Genomic DNA, 17,733 nt, shown 5'->3' with positions numbered 1-17,733 from the left:
ATTGAAATGTGTGCCTTCATCTCTCCTTTAAATGTGGTATTATGTGTCATCTATGAGACTGTCACCTGTTTCTCTCCTTTGCAGAGCAAAGACATTGGGGTGCAGATGCATGAGGAGTTGGTGAAAGTCACAAATGAACTCTACACAGTGAGTGAAACAAATATCATTGTGCCGTTTTTCCTAACCTTTCTCTGTGTGTTCCTTCCTGTCTGCTATGCATCTCACTGCATCAGTTGCCTGTCGTAGCTTGGTAATCCTAAAGCTGCGACACTCTCAGTGCTCAGGCCTGAGGATGAATACAGCCTGTTACCTGTAGAGAAGCTGGCCAGGAACTGTCCACAGCAGATATGCCTTATCAGCAGTGCAGCCTCTAACAGGTCATTTCTTCCTGCTCCTGAGGACATGAAAGGGGAGAATTTGCATTTTTCCTCCCACTGTGAATTTCTACAGCAGTTGAAGGAGAGAGTGTTCTTGCCCCTGGCTCTGCTCCAAGCAGACTCAGCAGTCTGTACTGCAGAGGTGCCCCGCTCACAGCAAACGTGCGCTGCTGTTATATTCTCAGCCGAGGCTACATGTGACCAAGCACATCTGCTTGAGTGTTACTGTAACAGTTATCCCTCTGTCCATCTCTCCATGTTGTACATACAGTACATACAGAACACACAGACACTCCAAAACTCACACGTGACACTGAGACATTCACTCCCAGAGACAGGATATGTGTGGATGAACATACTAAACAGACGTGTTCAGCGCTGATGCCTCTTCGCTTGGCTGTGGAAAATGAACTGATGCGGTAATGGCATCTGCTGCATGTGGGACACATGAACTGGGATGGATGGGCCTAATCGCTACGAACGCAGCAAACTGTTCCCTCTCGAATATCATTGCGCAGCATGATATCATGATGCCTAATCAATATAAACCAATTATTTTGCAAAGAAAATTAGTTGGTATAAGACAAAACATTGTATAAATAAGTGAACACTTTTTCTGTTCTTACAACTCTTGATAAGTTAAAAGCTGAGCTGATTTACTAGCTGCCCAAATTAGCAGGCTAGTGTTGACTAAAGCAACAGTGAAAGTTTCTTTTGGCAAGCAGGTCATATTATCAAATAACAGTTAAAGCATTTTAAGTCTTAAATTCAGTTTTACAAGTCTTAAAAATGTGATATCTCTGTGCACTGTATTTCCAAGCAAAATCATCCCTGTCACATAGATCTACAGTATATTCTGATAGGTCTATAGTCATTTTCATTTTTCAAATTGGTCTTATGATTCATTCTAACTGGCATTAAAAAAGTCTTAAACTTAACTTGATGAAACTTGCAGACACCCTGGCAAGAAAAGAAGAACAGATTCTACTTAAAACAATGTCTAGGCCAACACTAAAATGGAAATGTATGTTGTAATATAGTCAAGGTTGTCAAGGTTGTCAAGGTGTTGTCAAGGTGTTGTAAGATAGTCTAAGTCTGTGGGGCCTAAGTAGCATTTACTTAGGCCCACATTTAATATATTGCTGTAAAATTAATTGTGATCACACACTTTTAATGTACCAAAATGTGTCACTGTCCCCATCATACAGTAGTAGCCCTAATGATCTGCTTCATGCTATTATTTTGTCTTTTTTTTTGTTTAGAGTTCACAGACTCAATTTATTTTCCTTTCCAAAGCAGGGATGAATGCATGTGAAATCAGCTCACAGTGCTGATATTTTGCTGAATTTTACAAAATGACAACATAGTCTGTATTCATTTAAGTTCAAGCATTAGTAAAACATTGTGAGTTAAAAGACATGTTTACTTTAATCAGTCTTTTTATTGCAGTAAAATTGCAGTGATTAGTGACGACTACTAGCACTCATTTTCAAAAGAATGTGTGGGGATTCATAAATGTGCATCGAATTACAAATGGATTTGAATTAGAAAAACTCACATGGTACAAACCACAGGATAAATATTCTCACATGTAACATTATACAGCACTTTACTGTTATTGATTTTTCCTATTTTTCATTCATGCATTATTAAATGTCTGTCTTCAGCTCCCACACACACAGTATGCATCTAAAGCCCATAATACAATGCATGCAGAAAAAGCAGAAGTCTGGTAAAATTTGGCAAGATAGATAAAGCTGTATGCGTTAAATAAAACGTATATATGTCCAAGTATATTCATTATATTTTCTGTTTATGTGTTGAATGTTAAATTAGAAATGAATCCTTCTTTATAAGCCTGCTGGTCTCTGTTATTGATCCGCTGCTGGCTTTTTGTGGAAATCAAATAGTTTCTTGTTTCACACATAGCAGGAAAGGTTGTTGACTGTCACTTTGTAACCTCCTTCCTCCCTTGCTGATTGATCTCACTGTCCTTTCCTCATCAATTTCAATCAGGGTTGCTAGGAAACCAGAACTTGAGAGTGGGTGAAGGAGGAGCAGAGGTTGTTTAGTTTCGCTGTTGATACAGTGTTAACAGTTTAACATTTACATGGGGTCACTTTAAAGCCACCATCAAACAGGAATGTGAGTTCAATGTGTGACAGATTCCTCTAATAAACAGGGAATGTGGGCAGGAGTCACGGCAAATGAACAGTGGGAGCGTATATTGTGTTTGTGAATGTTACCTAAATACTCAACAGCAGCAGCGGATTACACACTATTTGAAGAGGAAACTAAGAAGCAGTGATGAAACCTGGTTGTAGTAAAACAGATTTCATCACCATACTTGCTGTTACTTGCTGAGATCATTGTGTCTTTTTTTAATCCACTAGTACGCTGTGGTGAAGACAAACAGAACATTGTATCCATATTACCTTAGAGATGAGCACCTAGCACACAACATCTCAAGCTCAGTTAGAGATGTCAATCAAAATGTGACGCCCCCGTAAGCAGGTTGAGTAAGCTACACTTCACTAAGTGTTTATGGGAAGAGTGAGGGAAAATGATTTGGAGTTGTTTTGAGTGCAAATGCAGTGTTCACTTGATTTGGTCTGTATTATGCCGTACGTGGAGAACTTTATATTAGGAGCATCATCCAACAATTCAAAAGAGTCATTTTCCACTTCATGTGATGTTTAATGGAGATTTTTGTCCAGTTATTTCTGTTTCCCATCAGTCATATTCCTCTCAAAGAGAACTCTACAAAGTCCTTGCTGCTAGGTTGACTTTGATGCCCTTGATGCCGAGCTGAGCTTGATGTTTGATGTGTGCTCTCACAGGTGATGAAGACGTACCATATGTACCACACTGAGAGTCTTAGTGCCGAGAGCAAGCTGAAGGAGGCGGAGAAACAGGAGGAGAAGCACATCGGCAAGGCCAATGATATCAGCACCAGCCTGCTGCGTTACGGTCACGACGACCGCCCACAGCGACGTAGCTCTGTCAAGAAGATGGAGAAAATGAAGGAGAAGGTCTGTGTTGGTTGGCAGGACTACTGTATGTGTGTGTTGTACACTGTAGGCATGTCTACCCCCCAAGCCCAAATGATTACTGTAAGTGCATGAGTAATGGGTTTCTTGAATTTCACCATTTTAATGACAAGTACATTGGGAAATTTAGTTATTGCTGCAAGACCCCCTTCTCTACATTGCGCAAAGTGTTGCATATATGGACTGTCCAGTGATAAGATTAGATTGAAAAAGCAATGCATCATTCGAGTACAGTAAGAATCCATTTAGAGATCCTGTATTCATGTGGCTCTCTCTCCCTCTCTCTCTCCCTAGAGACAAGCCAAGTACTCTGAAAACAAGCTGAAATGCACAAAGGCCCGGAACGACTATCTTCTGAATCTGGCAGCCACCAATGCCCTGGTGGCCAAATACTACATCCATGATGTCTCAGATATGATAGATGTAAGTCACATACAGTGAAAAATACAAATATTGACAAAGAATCACTTTTTGGTCTCAGAACTTATCAACCTTCCTTTGCAGTTACAGTAGAAGGTATTTTATTGGTTGTAATGACTTTTACTTCTTGTCCCTAGTGTTGCGACTTGGGTTACCATGCAAGCGTGGCGCGCACCTTGAGAACCTACCTGTCTGCAGAGTACAGTCTGGAAACCTCTCGCCATGAGGGCCTGGACTTGCTGGAGGGAGCAGTAGATGCCATGGACATCAGAGGAGACAAGCTTAAGGTTATGGACATGCACAGCCAGATCTTCTGCCCTCCAGCTCGCTTTGACTACCAGCCACACATGGGGGATGAGGTGAGCTCTCTGGAAAAAGACGGGGGCATGAGAGTGGCTTGCTGATGGGTGTTAGATCACGACATATCGAATCATATTTGCTGTCTCTCTATGTTAAATTCCTCCATGTAAGTTTCCCTTTCTTCTCTTCATGCCAGGTGTGCCAGGTGAGCGCCCAGCAGCCCGTCCAGACTGAGCTCTTGATGCGCTACCACCAACTGCAGTCCCGCCTGGCCACACTGAAGATAGAAAATGAAGAGGTGAGGAGTTCAGTGCCCACTAATCTTGGAAGGGCGAAGATAGCCAGTGTCAATCTTTCATTTCAAAACGCAGCTCTCTGCCAGTGTGGTATCTAGAGTCATGTCTCCTTCTCCCCTGCCGGAGGAGAACATCTAATAAAGTGCAGAACTGTTAGTTGCTACTTCTGTCTTCATGTATTTGCAGTAGGCTATGCTTTCCCTAAGTGACTTATGAGATTATACACTTATGCACAGCAAAAGGCAGGCTCACACAAGGCATGTACCATTTATGTCACTGCTGCTCTAGAAAAGGGCCTGAAAAATGATGCCTCTCAACATTCAGTGATTCATTCACAATATGTAAATCAGTTAAAACTAGCAGGTGGCATGACTTTAGTTTGCAAAGCTTACCAATCATGTCTTAGTGGCCCAAATGCTAAAATTCACATCAGTTATGTTATCTAAAGAATGAATTGAAGCTATGTGAGTGATTCACTTATAGTTAACACACAAAGATACCAGGAACTAACTTAATTGTGCACAAGCTGCATCTACCAAAACCTACAAAAATGTTAATAAGAAAATGAGTTAAATAGTTGCAGAATGAAGGTTAGGAAATTTGGTACATTGGTAAATAAGACAAACCTTGTATGCAATAGTGCTGGAGTGAATTGTACAAATGCAGAGGGCATTGCCAAATAATCAGATTACTGCAAAATACAAGGAAATGAATGTGTTATAATTCAAATTATCACTCAAATGACACCAAAGATGACAGTAGAGGAAGATCACTTCAAGATGCATATCTACAGCTCTAAACAAGTAAAGCATGTAGCATTTGGTAAAATAAGGCACAAGCTCAATACACATTATGGTCTTTTGAGTTTGTGGAGGGAATGGATACAAAAAAATCCCTTTATTTGAAAAGATTGTTTCGCTCTTTTAGGTACAGGACATCTCACTGGGAGCTAATGTAAATGTCTTATGATGATTCATGTAAGGAAATATCACTATTAAGGCCTGGTATTTGTCTTACTAGGTACGGCACCTGAGATGTTTTATCTTTTGCCGTTGCTAAATTTTGGGATTGGGATTGGCTGCCTGTAGATGACCCCAACACCATCAGCTAGACAATGCTTTCTCTATATCCTTCTCAATAATTCAAGCAGTGCCACACAAACATGAACTGTATGTACGTAACAACAACTAACAACCGGTCTTCAGGACTGCATTTGTATTCATCTTTAATCTGACATTGACCTGGGGTTGTCTCTCATCGTTCATCCAGTCTCCTGTCATGACAGGAGGCCTATCGCTGCACACAGGCTCACTGGCACGCTGGCCCGCAGTCATCAAGGCTACCATGACTCACACAGACCTGTTTAAAGGTCACACATGTGTGTATGTGTCTCAGTGCCTGTCTGTAATGAATATGGAAATCACACTCCTTCCTTGTCTGTCTCACATGGAAGGAACATAGTTAATCTTTCATTTCACAGTGCTTCATGCTGGGAGGCAAATTACTCTTTACAGTGTATCACTAAACATGCTGTAAAAAAGGACCTACGATGGTAGAATCTTGGTTTATAGTATATTGCCTGCTTACACCATGCAACGTGTTTGTGACACTGAGAAGTTGTAGTAAGAAATCTCTACAATTGGTGTGTGAACAAATACTCATTGTTATCTTTAGCAGGGTAGGTTGTTTCATTCCTGTATTTCATACAGATGTCATACATTGTACATTGTAAATATATTGTAAACATCCATATGTCTAAGATGATACAGGTGGATGTTACAGTAGCTTTCTTCTGCTGTGTGTGTCAGGTGAGGAAGACCCTCGATGCCACCATGCAGACTCTTCAGGACATGCTTACAGTGGAGGACTTTGATGTTTCAGAGGCCTTCCAGCACAGCCAGTCCACAGAGTCAGTCAAATCGGCCTCCTCCGACTCCTACATGAGCAAGGCAAACATTTCTAAGAGACGAGCCAACCAGCAAGAGACTGAAGGCTTCTACTTTACTGTGAGTTCTCAGACAAATAAGAGTGCAAATTAAAGGATAAGGCTGGTGTTTTTTAATGCATTGCTTACCGTCAACAAATCCTATGAAAATAACAAAATCAACAATGCGTTTGCTCTACTCCCGTTACTTTCTGACTTCCCACGTACCGTTTTTAGCTGTCAACCCAGAAGTCATTGGCTCCAATTGTAAGCTAAAAACCTTGAAATACAGCTCACAAAGACATAGTTTCAATTTTAAAAATCGCTAACTGTTACCACGAAAAGTCAGGCTGTTGTAGTTATTACCAAATCAAATTCAAATGGGAACAAATTCTTCATTACGCCGGGGACTATTTTCGGTGCTACGGAACTACTTTCCTGAGATCGCAAAGCGTTTACAGCCGGCTTATTAAGTTGTTTGAGGAAAAAGTCGGCTGGCCCGGTGCATCATGATGATGAAATATGTTGCCCAGAGCAACGGCATGGCTCTCCGACATGTTTTTAATCATTTTTTTTAATACAATGGAGTTCTATGGCTGCTGGGACATGGATTCATTGGGCACCGGCTACATGGACGAGACTTGTTGGCAAAACAAAATCATTGCTGATTTTGTTATTTTCATAGGTTTTGTTGATGGTAAGAAATGCATTAAAAAACACCGGCCTTATCCTTTAACCTAACATTTCACCAGGAACAACCCTGTCACTATTTGGCTCTTTTCTCTTTCTGTTCCCTCTGCAGAAATACAAAGAATACCTGAATGGCAGCAATCTCATTATCAAACTACAGGCCAAGCATGACCTTCTGAAGCAGACTTTAGGGGAAGGTGAGATTATTAAAACATTTTTGGTATCACAGCATTTTATTAGCAAGGTGGGAAGTGGTGGTGGTGGTGGTTTGGGGGGGTTTATCTTTCCAATACTATATACGTATGATTCAGAACAAAAAAGGTACAAAATATCAATAATGGGAAAACTCATGTCAGTACAAGAGTGACAGTATTGTACTTTAAGGCTATGATAATTTACAGTATGCCATAATTTGTGCACTTATGCCTTATATTTCAAGTGTGTCATTCTGAGCTAAAAGAGTGAATAAGGATGTATACATTTTCACACAGTCATGTCGCTAGCTCGAAATCATGCAAGCATCTGCATTTGGCTGGGGATTGTTTGAGGTTGACATAAAGTGGGATTGTGCTGGAAGCTGCTTTTACACATGACATCATCCTTTAAAAACATTTCTGATTGACTGATTAAAGTGCGGCGGTAATTTGCTTGAGTTCAGTGAGATATGTGAGTGTGACGTGCAATGTTAGATATCATGAAATCATTCTACTGTACAAATCAGCCCGCACAGCCTCCCACTCTTGGTGCCCCTGGATACATTTTCGCTTTGCAGAGAGAGTAGACGAGCCATCCCCTTCTGGGGCTCTTGTGCGGTTTCTAGGGCGACGGCTGAATGACCGCTGCCTGGCGGTGAGTCAAAGGCAGCTATGGCGCTCACCCCATTGAGCCTGTCTGAATAGATGCCCCGTTTTCTCATAACACCCCTTTCCGTCTCCATCTGCCAGCCTTGTATACCCGGCCAGCACTCAACCGTACCACTAACTGCTGTCATTGTAAAACTAGCGTATACTAATTTTCTCTCTTTTTTGTTTCTTTCTTTTAGGGGAAAGGGCTGAATATGGAACAACAAGGTAAGATGTTCTGTGAAAAGAGGGTGAATAAAGTAGGCGACGATGTGTAAAATCCTTCCTGTGTCCCTGGATGTGGCAGAAATGACATCACGATGTGTGTAAAGCAGTTTAGTCACAGGTTCTCCGATTTGCTAAACAATGGGTTGAATATCCAATGAGAAAAGATGCTGCTAATAGTGGTACTTCCTTACTTTAATCCTTAAGACATGCTAAGAAATTAAATGCCAGTGAGACGGATAGTGTCCTGATATTGTTTTAGTTAAAAACAATTCACTGAGCAGAAAATGAACAAATATTGACATGGCAGTGTTCTGACTAATTGAATACAAGAGTTTGTCTTTTATCATTTTGATCTATGGTATAATTAATTAACTGCAGTCAGATCTTTACTGACTGTTGTGTTTGAATTCCCTGTAATCATTATCGCTGGCTTTGATAGGTTTAGCTACAGCAGCTGTGTCTATGGTGTGCGAAGTGTCAACTTAAGGTTTAAATAATGTTATGTTTTTTTTACTGCAAATTACTCGGGGAAAGAATCCAACAGCATAGCCTCAATGTTTGTCATTAAGAGTTAAGAAAACATCTCACTGTTTTGATTTGTAGTCATTATTATTTTTTCATAATTGCCATGTATCAACCGTACACCATCTCCCCAGGCCCCCCACTCTTCCCCCTAAACCCCAGAGAATGCGGAAGTCTAGACCTCGCTCCATTTTTAACCGTAAGCTGTTTAACGGCAATATGGAGGCCTTCATTCAGGTATTAGCCCATCTGTGGTCTTTGTCTCTTCATGAGCTCAGCTGTCTCGCTAGCAGTCCTTGGGGGTTCTCTTGCCTTTGACCACTCTTTTAGCCAAACATTGGCTCACTCATGCACTGACTTTCTTCTTCCTTATTGCCTTGTCTGCACAGTCAGTCCTCGTGCCATTTAGGAAAGAACAGCGTTAGTTTCTCTAGGAAGGTGAAAATCCAACAAACCTGGACTGGAGACGGTTTGTTTTTCAAAAGCGCCGCACCAGTGTGGGTTTGCTTTTAACATTCTTACTCCTGTGAACCCCGGCCTCCAGACGTTGAACAAATTTGGCCCTGTGTCAGTTGGCCCAGCACCAGCTATGTCAGGTTACGAAAATACACACACATGGCCACATCCACTCTAATGCTGGATCAAACAGGGGGGCAGGCGGAGAGAATATGCATAAACAGCACTTCAATAGCATTCAACCTTCAGTTGCATTTAGATTTTTCATCTAGGTCAAACAGTCACAATTCTTCTGGGTGGAAAAAAAAACACGCCTTATGCAGCCCCCTCCCCACCGCCCCTCCTCCCCCAACCACGTCCTCATGTCTCACACCCCACAAGGCACTGATGCTTTGGCTATTCTCTCAGGCCAGGCCTCCTCTTTCTGAAAGATCTGTCTCTATCTCTCTCACTAACCTGTTGTGGTTGTTGCCTCTCTTCCTCACTGCTCTCTGCCCAGGGGAAGACGGAATGTCCGTGCCAGGAGTCAGGTACTCTGTCTTATAGAGAGAGGGGGCGGGACGGTCATGGTGTTCAGTATGCTAACCCACATTTCTGTGCCTCTGTCCCCTTTGGTATTTCTGATTATGTGTGCAAATGCTGTAGTGTTAATACCTGGTGCTCCAAAACGCTAACACAGTTTTGTTCTGCTCATTTTTCTGCTCAAGCCTAACATCAGTTATTTAAATAAACTCAGTAAATGATTAACAAGGTTTTCTCATCTCTGTGAGGTTAATACACTGGGATGATGGCCTCGCTCTAAAGGCTTCTGTCCATGCACCCTGCTGGCATGATCATTAATTCTTTAGTATACAAGTTTAGGTCATCTATTAATGTGCCTCAGCTAATGAACATTTGACTCATGCCTCATGTCTCGACTCTACTGTCTGGTAGGACTCTGGGCAGCCCATACCAGTGGTTGTTGAGAGCTGCGTTCGATACATCAATCTGTATGGTAGGTTCCTGCTGTGTTGATATGTTGTTGTGTTGTACTGTCTTTCCTCCAAAATTACTGTACACACAATAACGCCACTCTCTCTCTCTCTCTCTCTCTCTCTCTTTCTCTCTCTCTCTCTCTCTTACTTTGTCAGGGTATCAGACTCTTTCTCAGTATTTATGAACTTGTAGATTTATATTTTATCAGGGAATCGGACACTTTCTCAGTCTCACAAGCATTCATTTAACAAACCTTATCTCTCAACACTTTCTCTCATTTACCCTTTCCCTCTGCGGACTGCTCTGGTTTTTCCCTGATACTCACATATCCGCTCACACAGGCTTAAACACACACACACATACACACACACACTGACACACAAGCTCTAGCCTTGTATATTTAAATTTGTGATGGGTTTGTTTACTCTTTTATTTGTATGTCCTTTATTGCTCTGTAAAGCACTCTGGCTTTAACCTTTTTGTTTAAAGCGCTGTAAATAAATGTAATGTAAGTTGATTTGACTTTTAGTGGATACACTATGAGGGGATTTTTTGTCATTTTTTAATTTGGTATCATCCACTGATTACTATATTCATCATCGGTGCATCTGTTTTAGTCATAACATAGCTATTTGATGACTGTTGGTATATTTGTGCGTGGGTGTGTGCACGTGTCCGCGCGTGTGTACTGATGCATATTTTTCTCCATTTTACACTGACTAGTCTCTCTCTGTTCACAGGTCTTCAGCAGCAAGGTATATTCCGAGTTCCAGGATCCCAGGTCGAAGTCAACGATATTAAAAATTCATTTGAAAGAGGTTAGTCCCAGTGCGGCAGGCCATCTCCTCTTGATTGTTTTTAAATTGCGTTTTGTCTGCCTCAAAAGCCACACACCCTCCCACAGGCCTCTAAAGTGCAAATAAGGAGCACATCTGTCACATGTAACCCACTAATGGACATGTAAACTATTTTAGATGCACAATACATAGGATCACATTCTTGGAGGAACAATAAGTGTGCAAACATACTGTACTCTCAGTGTATACATGAAATACCCGTCTGCTGAAATTATGTGCACAAAACAATCCACATGAGTCTAGTGGTATGTTGCATGAATACTGAGTAGTGTGGCAGAATGATTGACAACGGGATTAAATGTATGCTGTGTCGTCAAGGAATTGTCATCATGTATTGTGATGTAGAAGCTTGCCTACATTGTTAAAGGGAAAATGCGATTGTATGAAGAAATATGGAGGTGGTTTATGGACTTTCTAGAAAGAGGACATATTGGTCATATTTTACAATATATTACCTCAAACAAAGATATAATGTGAGGTCGGAGATGTTTGGGGTCTTAGTGGAATATACTGTATATATATATATACTTTTTTTTTTGACATCCTATAACTTTGAATTTGATTAAAATTTCTGTCCTCAAAATCAAATGAATATATCAAACCAAATTGTCTGTCTAATGTGTTATTTAACTTGAATTTGCCTTTTTATATATATATATATGTATATATTATTTGAACATGATTAACAAACTATTCTTTGTTTTTTTTCTCACACAGTCACTGCCTCATGCCAAATGGATTGCCTACCTTGTCATTGCTTATTACATGTGTGTGTTATACTTTTTCTGTTGTTTAATGAAAATCAATAAATATATTATTTAAAAAATGCTATGCCTATAGGAGAGGACCCACTGGTGGATGATCAGAGTGATCATGACATCAACTCAGTGGCAGGTGTCCTCAAGCTCTACTTCAGGGGACTGGAGAACTCGCTATTCCCCAAAGAACGTTTCCTCGATCTCATATCCACCACCAGTGAGTAATATTGCAGTGAAGTGTTCTAAGATCAAATAAAAGGTTTTATTTTGTGTAGCCTCATATAATTGTTCCCTTCAATCCCTATTTCTTTCTCTTTCTCTTCGTTCTTTCTTTCTTCCTCTTTCTATCTCTTTCTTTCTTACTTTCTTTCTCTCTTTTTCTTCTCTTTATCCTTCTTTTACTCTCTTTCAGAGCTTGAATCAGGTGCGGAAAGAGCTCATCACCTTCAACAAATAATTGTGACTCTCCAGCGGCCTGTGATCATCGTCATGAGATACCTGTTTGCATTTCTCAATCAGTAAGTCGTATTATACCATATTTAGTGTAATAGTGTGTGCAGCTGTAAATTCTCCTGATATTTATTGCCTGTGTCTCTCCAGTCTTTCCCAGTACAGTGATGAGAACATGATGGACCCCTACAACCTGGCTATCTGCTTTGGCCCCACGCTGATGCCCATACCAGACGACCAGGACCCCGTGTCCTGCCAGGCGCATGTTAACGAGGTCATCAAGACCGTTATCATTCACCATGAGGTCATCTTCCCGAGCCACCGTGAGCTGGATGGACCTGTGTATGAGAAGTGCATGGCTGGAGGGGAAGAGTACTGGTAAGTACAAGACGTGTGTCCTAACTCTAATATTACAGTTTTTCTCAGTTGTTTACAAATTAACTCTGTAATTTGAGACAAATGACAAAAATCCAAACCCTTAAGCCAATTCTGCAAAGATACAAGAACATTTTCTGCTTTTCACCCAGACTGCAGTTCTAAATCACACTATTTTTTTGCGAAACACAACACACAATTCTGTATATTTGGCACAATCTTCATAACTAAAATCTGTTGTGTTCACATGGAAAGCACTGCCATTCAAAAGTCTAAACTGAAACTACCACTTGGCCACACTGACTACTCTCAGGAACAAACATTAGTCCAATTACAAATCAGAGCAGAGAGCCAAAGGTGAGCTCTGCTGTTTTGGAGATGAACGGATGGCAACATTAAAGAGAGAGGCAGAGGGAGAGGAAGGGTGAGAGTGAGAGGAGGAGGAGGAGGAAGAGGAGGACAAGGACACAGAAGAGGAAGAGCATCCAGGGATCCAGAGCTGATGACAGATCCGTCATGCCAGGTGATACTTCCCCCGCTGCTTAGCCAGGGAGAACATTGCCTGTGATGTGGATGAGATCCTGTGGCCCGACAGAAACCTAAGACAGGATGCAGCCTTTTCTTTTTTTTTTTTCTTTTTTTTTACAGGAGACAGTAGTCCTCTTTTCTATAGTTTCCATTATGTGGTCTGTATGTAGAACACTTTCCATTCCCAACTAGTAGTAACATGATAATCTTTAACAAGAGGCTACTGTACATAAGTAGTAAGTGTAACAGACAACAAAGAAGGTGTTAGTAAGCCTACTGATAAAGGTATTCATAGTAGTGTTTTCCATAGTGGATATCAGTGTGCAAGTGCTTCTTAGAAAGATCTATTCATATGATGCCGTGTGTATCATTTGGATGCAAAATTCAATTTTGTGAGGACATAACATGGTTTTCAATGTAATGTTTCCTTTTGCAAGACATTTGTGGAGTTTTGCAAATTGTGTGTTTTTTTATTTGTGTTTAGAGTTTTGAGAAAATTAGGTACAGGTTCAGAATATGTGTGTAAACAACTGAGAAAAACTGTAATCATATTGATTTAGAGTTTTTACATGTCTGTCATTCACATTCACGTTTTAATCTACATATACAGTATATATTGGATATGGTTTGGGGAACTATAGCTTCTGAAAGATAAAGCAGGAGGAAAAGTACATTCTCTCTTTCTCTCTCTCTGTCCGCTTCACGCTGTCTTCCTCTATCCAGTGAAAGCCCCCATAGTGAGCCAGGGGCCCTTGATGAGGTAGACAATGGTACCGGACCTAACACTAGTGACGAAGGTGAGTCACCAATCACAGTCACACTGCTGCGGCAGTGGCTATATGAGCTGACAGAGGAAATAATCAGATATCACAAATTGGCACATTCCTTTCATTTCAGAGCTGGAGCAGATAGAGGCCATAGCTAAATTTGACTATGTGGGACGAAGTCCCAGAGAGCTTTCCTTCAAGAAGGGAGCCTCTCTGCTACTCTATCTGCGTGCCTCTGAGGACTGGTGGGAGGGCCGTCATAATGGTGTGGACGGGCTGATCCCCCATCAATACATTGTGGTGCAGGACATGTAAGTAAGAGCCATTTTCCTGTATAGCTCCGGTGTGTGTTGTGACTTGAAAGGATAACTATAAGTAAGAAGGCTTTTCTAATCTTATTAAGACATAGGTAGACTTTTAAAACTGCATCAGAACAGTGATCCAGTCAAGAAGTGTGTACCCTGATTTCCTCTGCAGTACCAAACAGAGCTACGCTGGGCTTACTCATTATTTATGTTGCTCTATTTTCCCAAAATGTCTGTTGCTCTATTTTCCTGTTTCTGTTCCTTCCTTCTTCTCTGTGTGTTGTGGTTACAAAAGCTCTGCCTTACATAACATCTGTGCCTTCTCTAGAATCAGTATGACCAGAATGCATTACTCCCCTGTTTTTTCTTGGCATTGGCAGAGACAAATAGCAAAGCCAAACAAATGGATCCCAATTAGCAGTTAGCTGTAGAGCCATAAGGATGAGCCACTTCTTAAACAGGACAAACACTAAGGTCACTCCTTAACTATGGCCATTCATTTCTGCTCTGGCCTCCTGCCTGATAACTAATCAGCATTCATTGCAGGGCAGATAACATAATTAAAACCTAATTATGAGAAAGAGCAACCTCATCAAACACTAATATTCTACCTATTTACTAACAACACAAGTGGCTTCCTGGGACTGATCAGTGGTTTGTTTTGCCTGTAAAAAGTTTTTTGAAATTGCATGTTGATGATCGTTATGGATTCTTGTGTGTAGTTTGAGAGATCAAACTTGGATTTAAATGACTATATGAATTTTTCCTAGGACAAAAGCCATAAATCGAAATCATTAGTTTTTAACACCTCTGGTTCTCTGTTGTCTGTCAGGGATGATGCGTTCTCAGACAGCATGACTCAGAGGACGGACAGTGAGGCCAGCAGCGGACCACACCAGGATGACAGAGCCCCATCCAGGAACGACCGCCAGTCTCCTTGCGAACACACACCTGAGCACCGCTTCGGAGCAGCACTGGGAAGGTGGTAGTACTTTAACACTGTGAAATTCATGCCATAGGGATTAATTATTTCATTCACTATGCTCTTGATGCTAGGGTTGGGCGACATGAGGCATGATGGCATGAATTGAAATGTGGCTTTCAAATATACAGAAAATTGCATTTTTACATTGGATTAACGTGTACAATTATATGTAAATTAGAGTGTAAATATTCACAGTCAAGAAAACCAAACTGACGAGAAAGTGCCAAATTTAAAATCAATGTATTGTGTTCCCCAATGTATTTGTCCAATCACCCAACCCCTGCTTGATGCTGATAAATGTTTCTCAGGGTGAGAGTGCGTTCAGATGGAGCAGCGATTCCACGCCATAAGAATGGTGCGGACAGCCACAGCCCCACCAGAGTGACAGACCATCCCCCTAGAGTCATGCCTCGGCCTTGCAGCCCACACAAAATGGCTGTTGGCAGGGGGCCGACAGACAGTCCGGAGAAACGGCGTCTCACCACATTTGGCAGCGCTGGCAGCATCAACCACCCTGACAGAAAGGCGTTTGCCGACAGCCACTCTCAGAGATCATCACCTAGCACCACTCGCCACGCGAGTTTAGGAGACCACAAAACCCTCGAGGCTGAGGCGCTCGCTGAGGTGAGTGCAATCGTTAGAATAGACTTTGAAATAGTCAAATGCAGGGGAAACTCCATTGATTCAGCCAACTCAGCCATGACTGAATAGCCTTTCCTTGCAATACATAGCCCTTTAATGGACCGATTATCTGACAGTGCAGCCATTTTGGGGATTATGCAATAAAGATAATGAGACTTTTGTCATCCTTTGTAACTCATTTTGGAAGCCAGGCACGCCAAAGTCTCTTTGTCTTTTGCTTCATTAGTTCTTTTTGAAGTCCATTTTAGGAACAGCCTTTGGCCACAGGAATTGATGATTTTATATTTCAAGACTCGGTATGAGGAATGTTTCTAAAGTTTAGGAACACTCTTCAGTATTTTGTTCTTCTAGTTTAGTGGCCCTATTGTTTGATATCGAACACCATTTCCAAATGTCAATATAATTGTCCCTTCTGCTTGTGTTTGTCAGGACATAGAGAAGACAATGAATACGGCTCTCCATGAGCTGCGTGAGCTGGAGCGTCAGAACGTGGCCAAGCACGCGCCTGACGTGGTTCTGGACACACTGGAGCCCCTCAAGCACCCAGCAGGAGGCCAGGAGCCGCCCGGCAGCCCGCTCCACACCATGGTGATCAGGGATCCAGATGCAGCCCAGCGCCGTAGCAGCAGCAGCTCCTCTTCCGAGACCATGACCACTTTCAAACCAGCTCTGTCGGCACGGCGACCGAGCGCACCTCTAAGGCCGCCGCCTGTCAGACCGGTCCGGCCCGCTCCTGTGCCTGGACAGGCGCCGGGGCCGCACCGCTCCAGCAGCTCTAGCTCCTCTGGCCTGGGCAGCCCAGGCATCACCCCCACTGATAGGGTTTTCCCCAAGGCGCCCTCGCCATCGCCATCCACCTCCTCCTCATCCTCAGACAAACAAGGTAACATATAGTTGCAGTCAGCCACAGCTCAAGAGCTCGAAGATCACTGTGGATACCGAGTGATTGTGATTACCGTCACGCCCTTCCCCTCCTCTTGCCAGCAATCAAACATTGACACCTCATCTGTATGATGAATATTTACCACTAATCTTGTATTCCCAGTGTAGGATACTGCTGGTTTTCTGACACCTGTCTGCCCTCATATTGACTTTCCAGTGGACATTGTATCACAAAGAGATAGGACTAAAATCTATGATAATCATTTCTGAGAATACTCATTACTCATTACTACAGGTTGTAACCATGCTGGATAAAAAAAAAGGGATGCACTGGAAAATACTTTTGTTCACTGAAATCTGATAATGAAACATCTCATTGAAATGTTACAAAGCTGCTGCGAGCTTGGACTTTGTGTCTGGTTCCTTGGCACATTATGAAGGAACACTTAATATAGTCATCTCTCCATATCAAAAGATTAGCTGTGTTACCTCAAGAAACAAGTAATCACTTTCTCTTACAATTAAAGTGACTAATGCACTTATAAACACTACAGGGAATTGTCCTGCATTGGTAGGTTCTGTGTTTGCATTTTGATCAAGTCGTACTAGAAACAAGATATAGCACATCAGAGTATCATTGAAGCTTACATAATGACTAGATTGCACACAATCAGTTCAGGCTGTGTGGATGTTTAGATGGGATTGTTTACTCTTGGTGGTGTTCGTTGTCCGTCTTATAAGGATTATCAATATATCTTTAAAGTGTAATAGGTACAATTGAATTGAAAATATACATACTGTTAAAGGATACTTGTATAAATAACATTGTATGATAGGAACAGGATATATTATCATCTCTAGTGTGTAGATTTTGTAACTCTTATCCTTGCACAAATATTAACAAAACAAGAATAAATCAATGAAACCTTACGCAAGTCCTCTCATTCTGTTGTGTCTATGTATATTGTAATGTAGTATAATAAATATATAAGGTGCAGGATGGAGTTGGGAGCCAGGCTTGTCCCTGTCTATCCAAGCAAAAGATACCATTACTACATTCTAAATAGCAAAATATGGCAAGTGACTGAAAATTAAACAACAACC

The 17,733-nt window shown here is 41.5% G+C and overlaps 1 protein-coding gene across 2 annotated transcripts in view; it reads left to right on the top strand.

Annotated features, from left to right (window-relative positions):
• LOC139908468 (SLIT-ROBO Rho GTPase-activating protein 3-like) overlaps positions 1 to 17,559 on the top strand; it is a 32,327-nt gene extending 14,768 nt beyond the window's left edge. Inside the window, exons 4-22 of one of the 2 annotated variants that reach the window (XM_071895169.2) lie at positions 85 to 147; positions 3,218 to 3,409; positions 3,722 to 3,850; positions 3,985 to 4,206; positions 4,344 to 4,445; positions 6,252 to 6,449; positions 7,170 to 7,254; positions 8,100 to 8,127; positions 9,605 to 9,635; positions 10,039 to 10,099; positions 10,821 to 10,898; positions 11,778 to 11,912; positions 12,108 to 12,213; positions 12,296 to 12,523; positions 13,772 to 13,845; positions 13,946 to 14,126; positions 14,953 to 15,102; positions 15,414 to 15,729; positions 16,177 to 17,559. In XM_071895169.2, the coding sequence (XP_071751270.1) occupies positions 85 to 147; positions 3,218 to 3,409; positions 3,722 to 3,850; positions 3,985 to 4,206; positions 4,344 to 4,445; positions 6,252 to 6,449; positions 7,170 to 7,254; positions 8,100 to 8,127; positions 9,605 to 9,635; positions 10,039 to 10,099; positions 10,821 to 10,898; positions 11,778 to 11,912; positions 12,108 to 12,213; positions 12,296 to 12,523; positions 13,772 to 13,845; positions 13,946 to 14,126; positions 14,953 to 15,102; positions 15,414 to 15,729; positions 16,177 to 16,641 (2,844 nt within the window). In that variant the 3' untranslated portion in view covers positions 16,642 to 17,559. Of the gene's footprint in view, positions 1 to 84; positions 148 to 3,217; positions 3,410 to 3,721; positions 3,851 to 3,984; positions 4,207 to 4,343; positions 4,446 to 6,251; positions 6,450 to 7,169; positions 7,255 to 8,099; positions 8,128 to 8,783; positions 8,887 to 9,604; positions 9,636 to 10,038; positions 10,100 to 10,820; positions 10,899 to 11,777; positions 11,913 to 12,107; positions 12,214 to 12,295; positions 12,524 to 13,771; positions 13,846 to 13,945; positions 14,127 to 14,952; positions 15,103 to 15,413; positions 15,730 to 16,176 lie in introns of both variants that reach the window. The other variant, XM_071895167.2, reaches the window with a different exon arrangement.
• Positions 17,560 to 17,733: the final 174 nt, after the last annotated feature.

This window comes from Centroberyx gerrardi, chromosome 5, assembly GCF_048128805.1.
Source record: "Centroberyx gerrardi isolate f3 chromosome 5, fCenGer3.hap1.cur.20231027, whole genome shotgun sequence".
Classification (NCBI taxonomy): Eukaryota; Metazoa; Chordata; class Actinopteri; order Beryciformes; family Berycidae; genus Centroberyx; species Centroberyx gerrardi.
The sequence above is the reverse complement of the archived record's forward strand: the minus strand, read 5'-3'. Positions and strand labels throughout refer to the sequence as shown.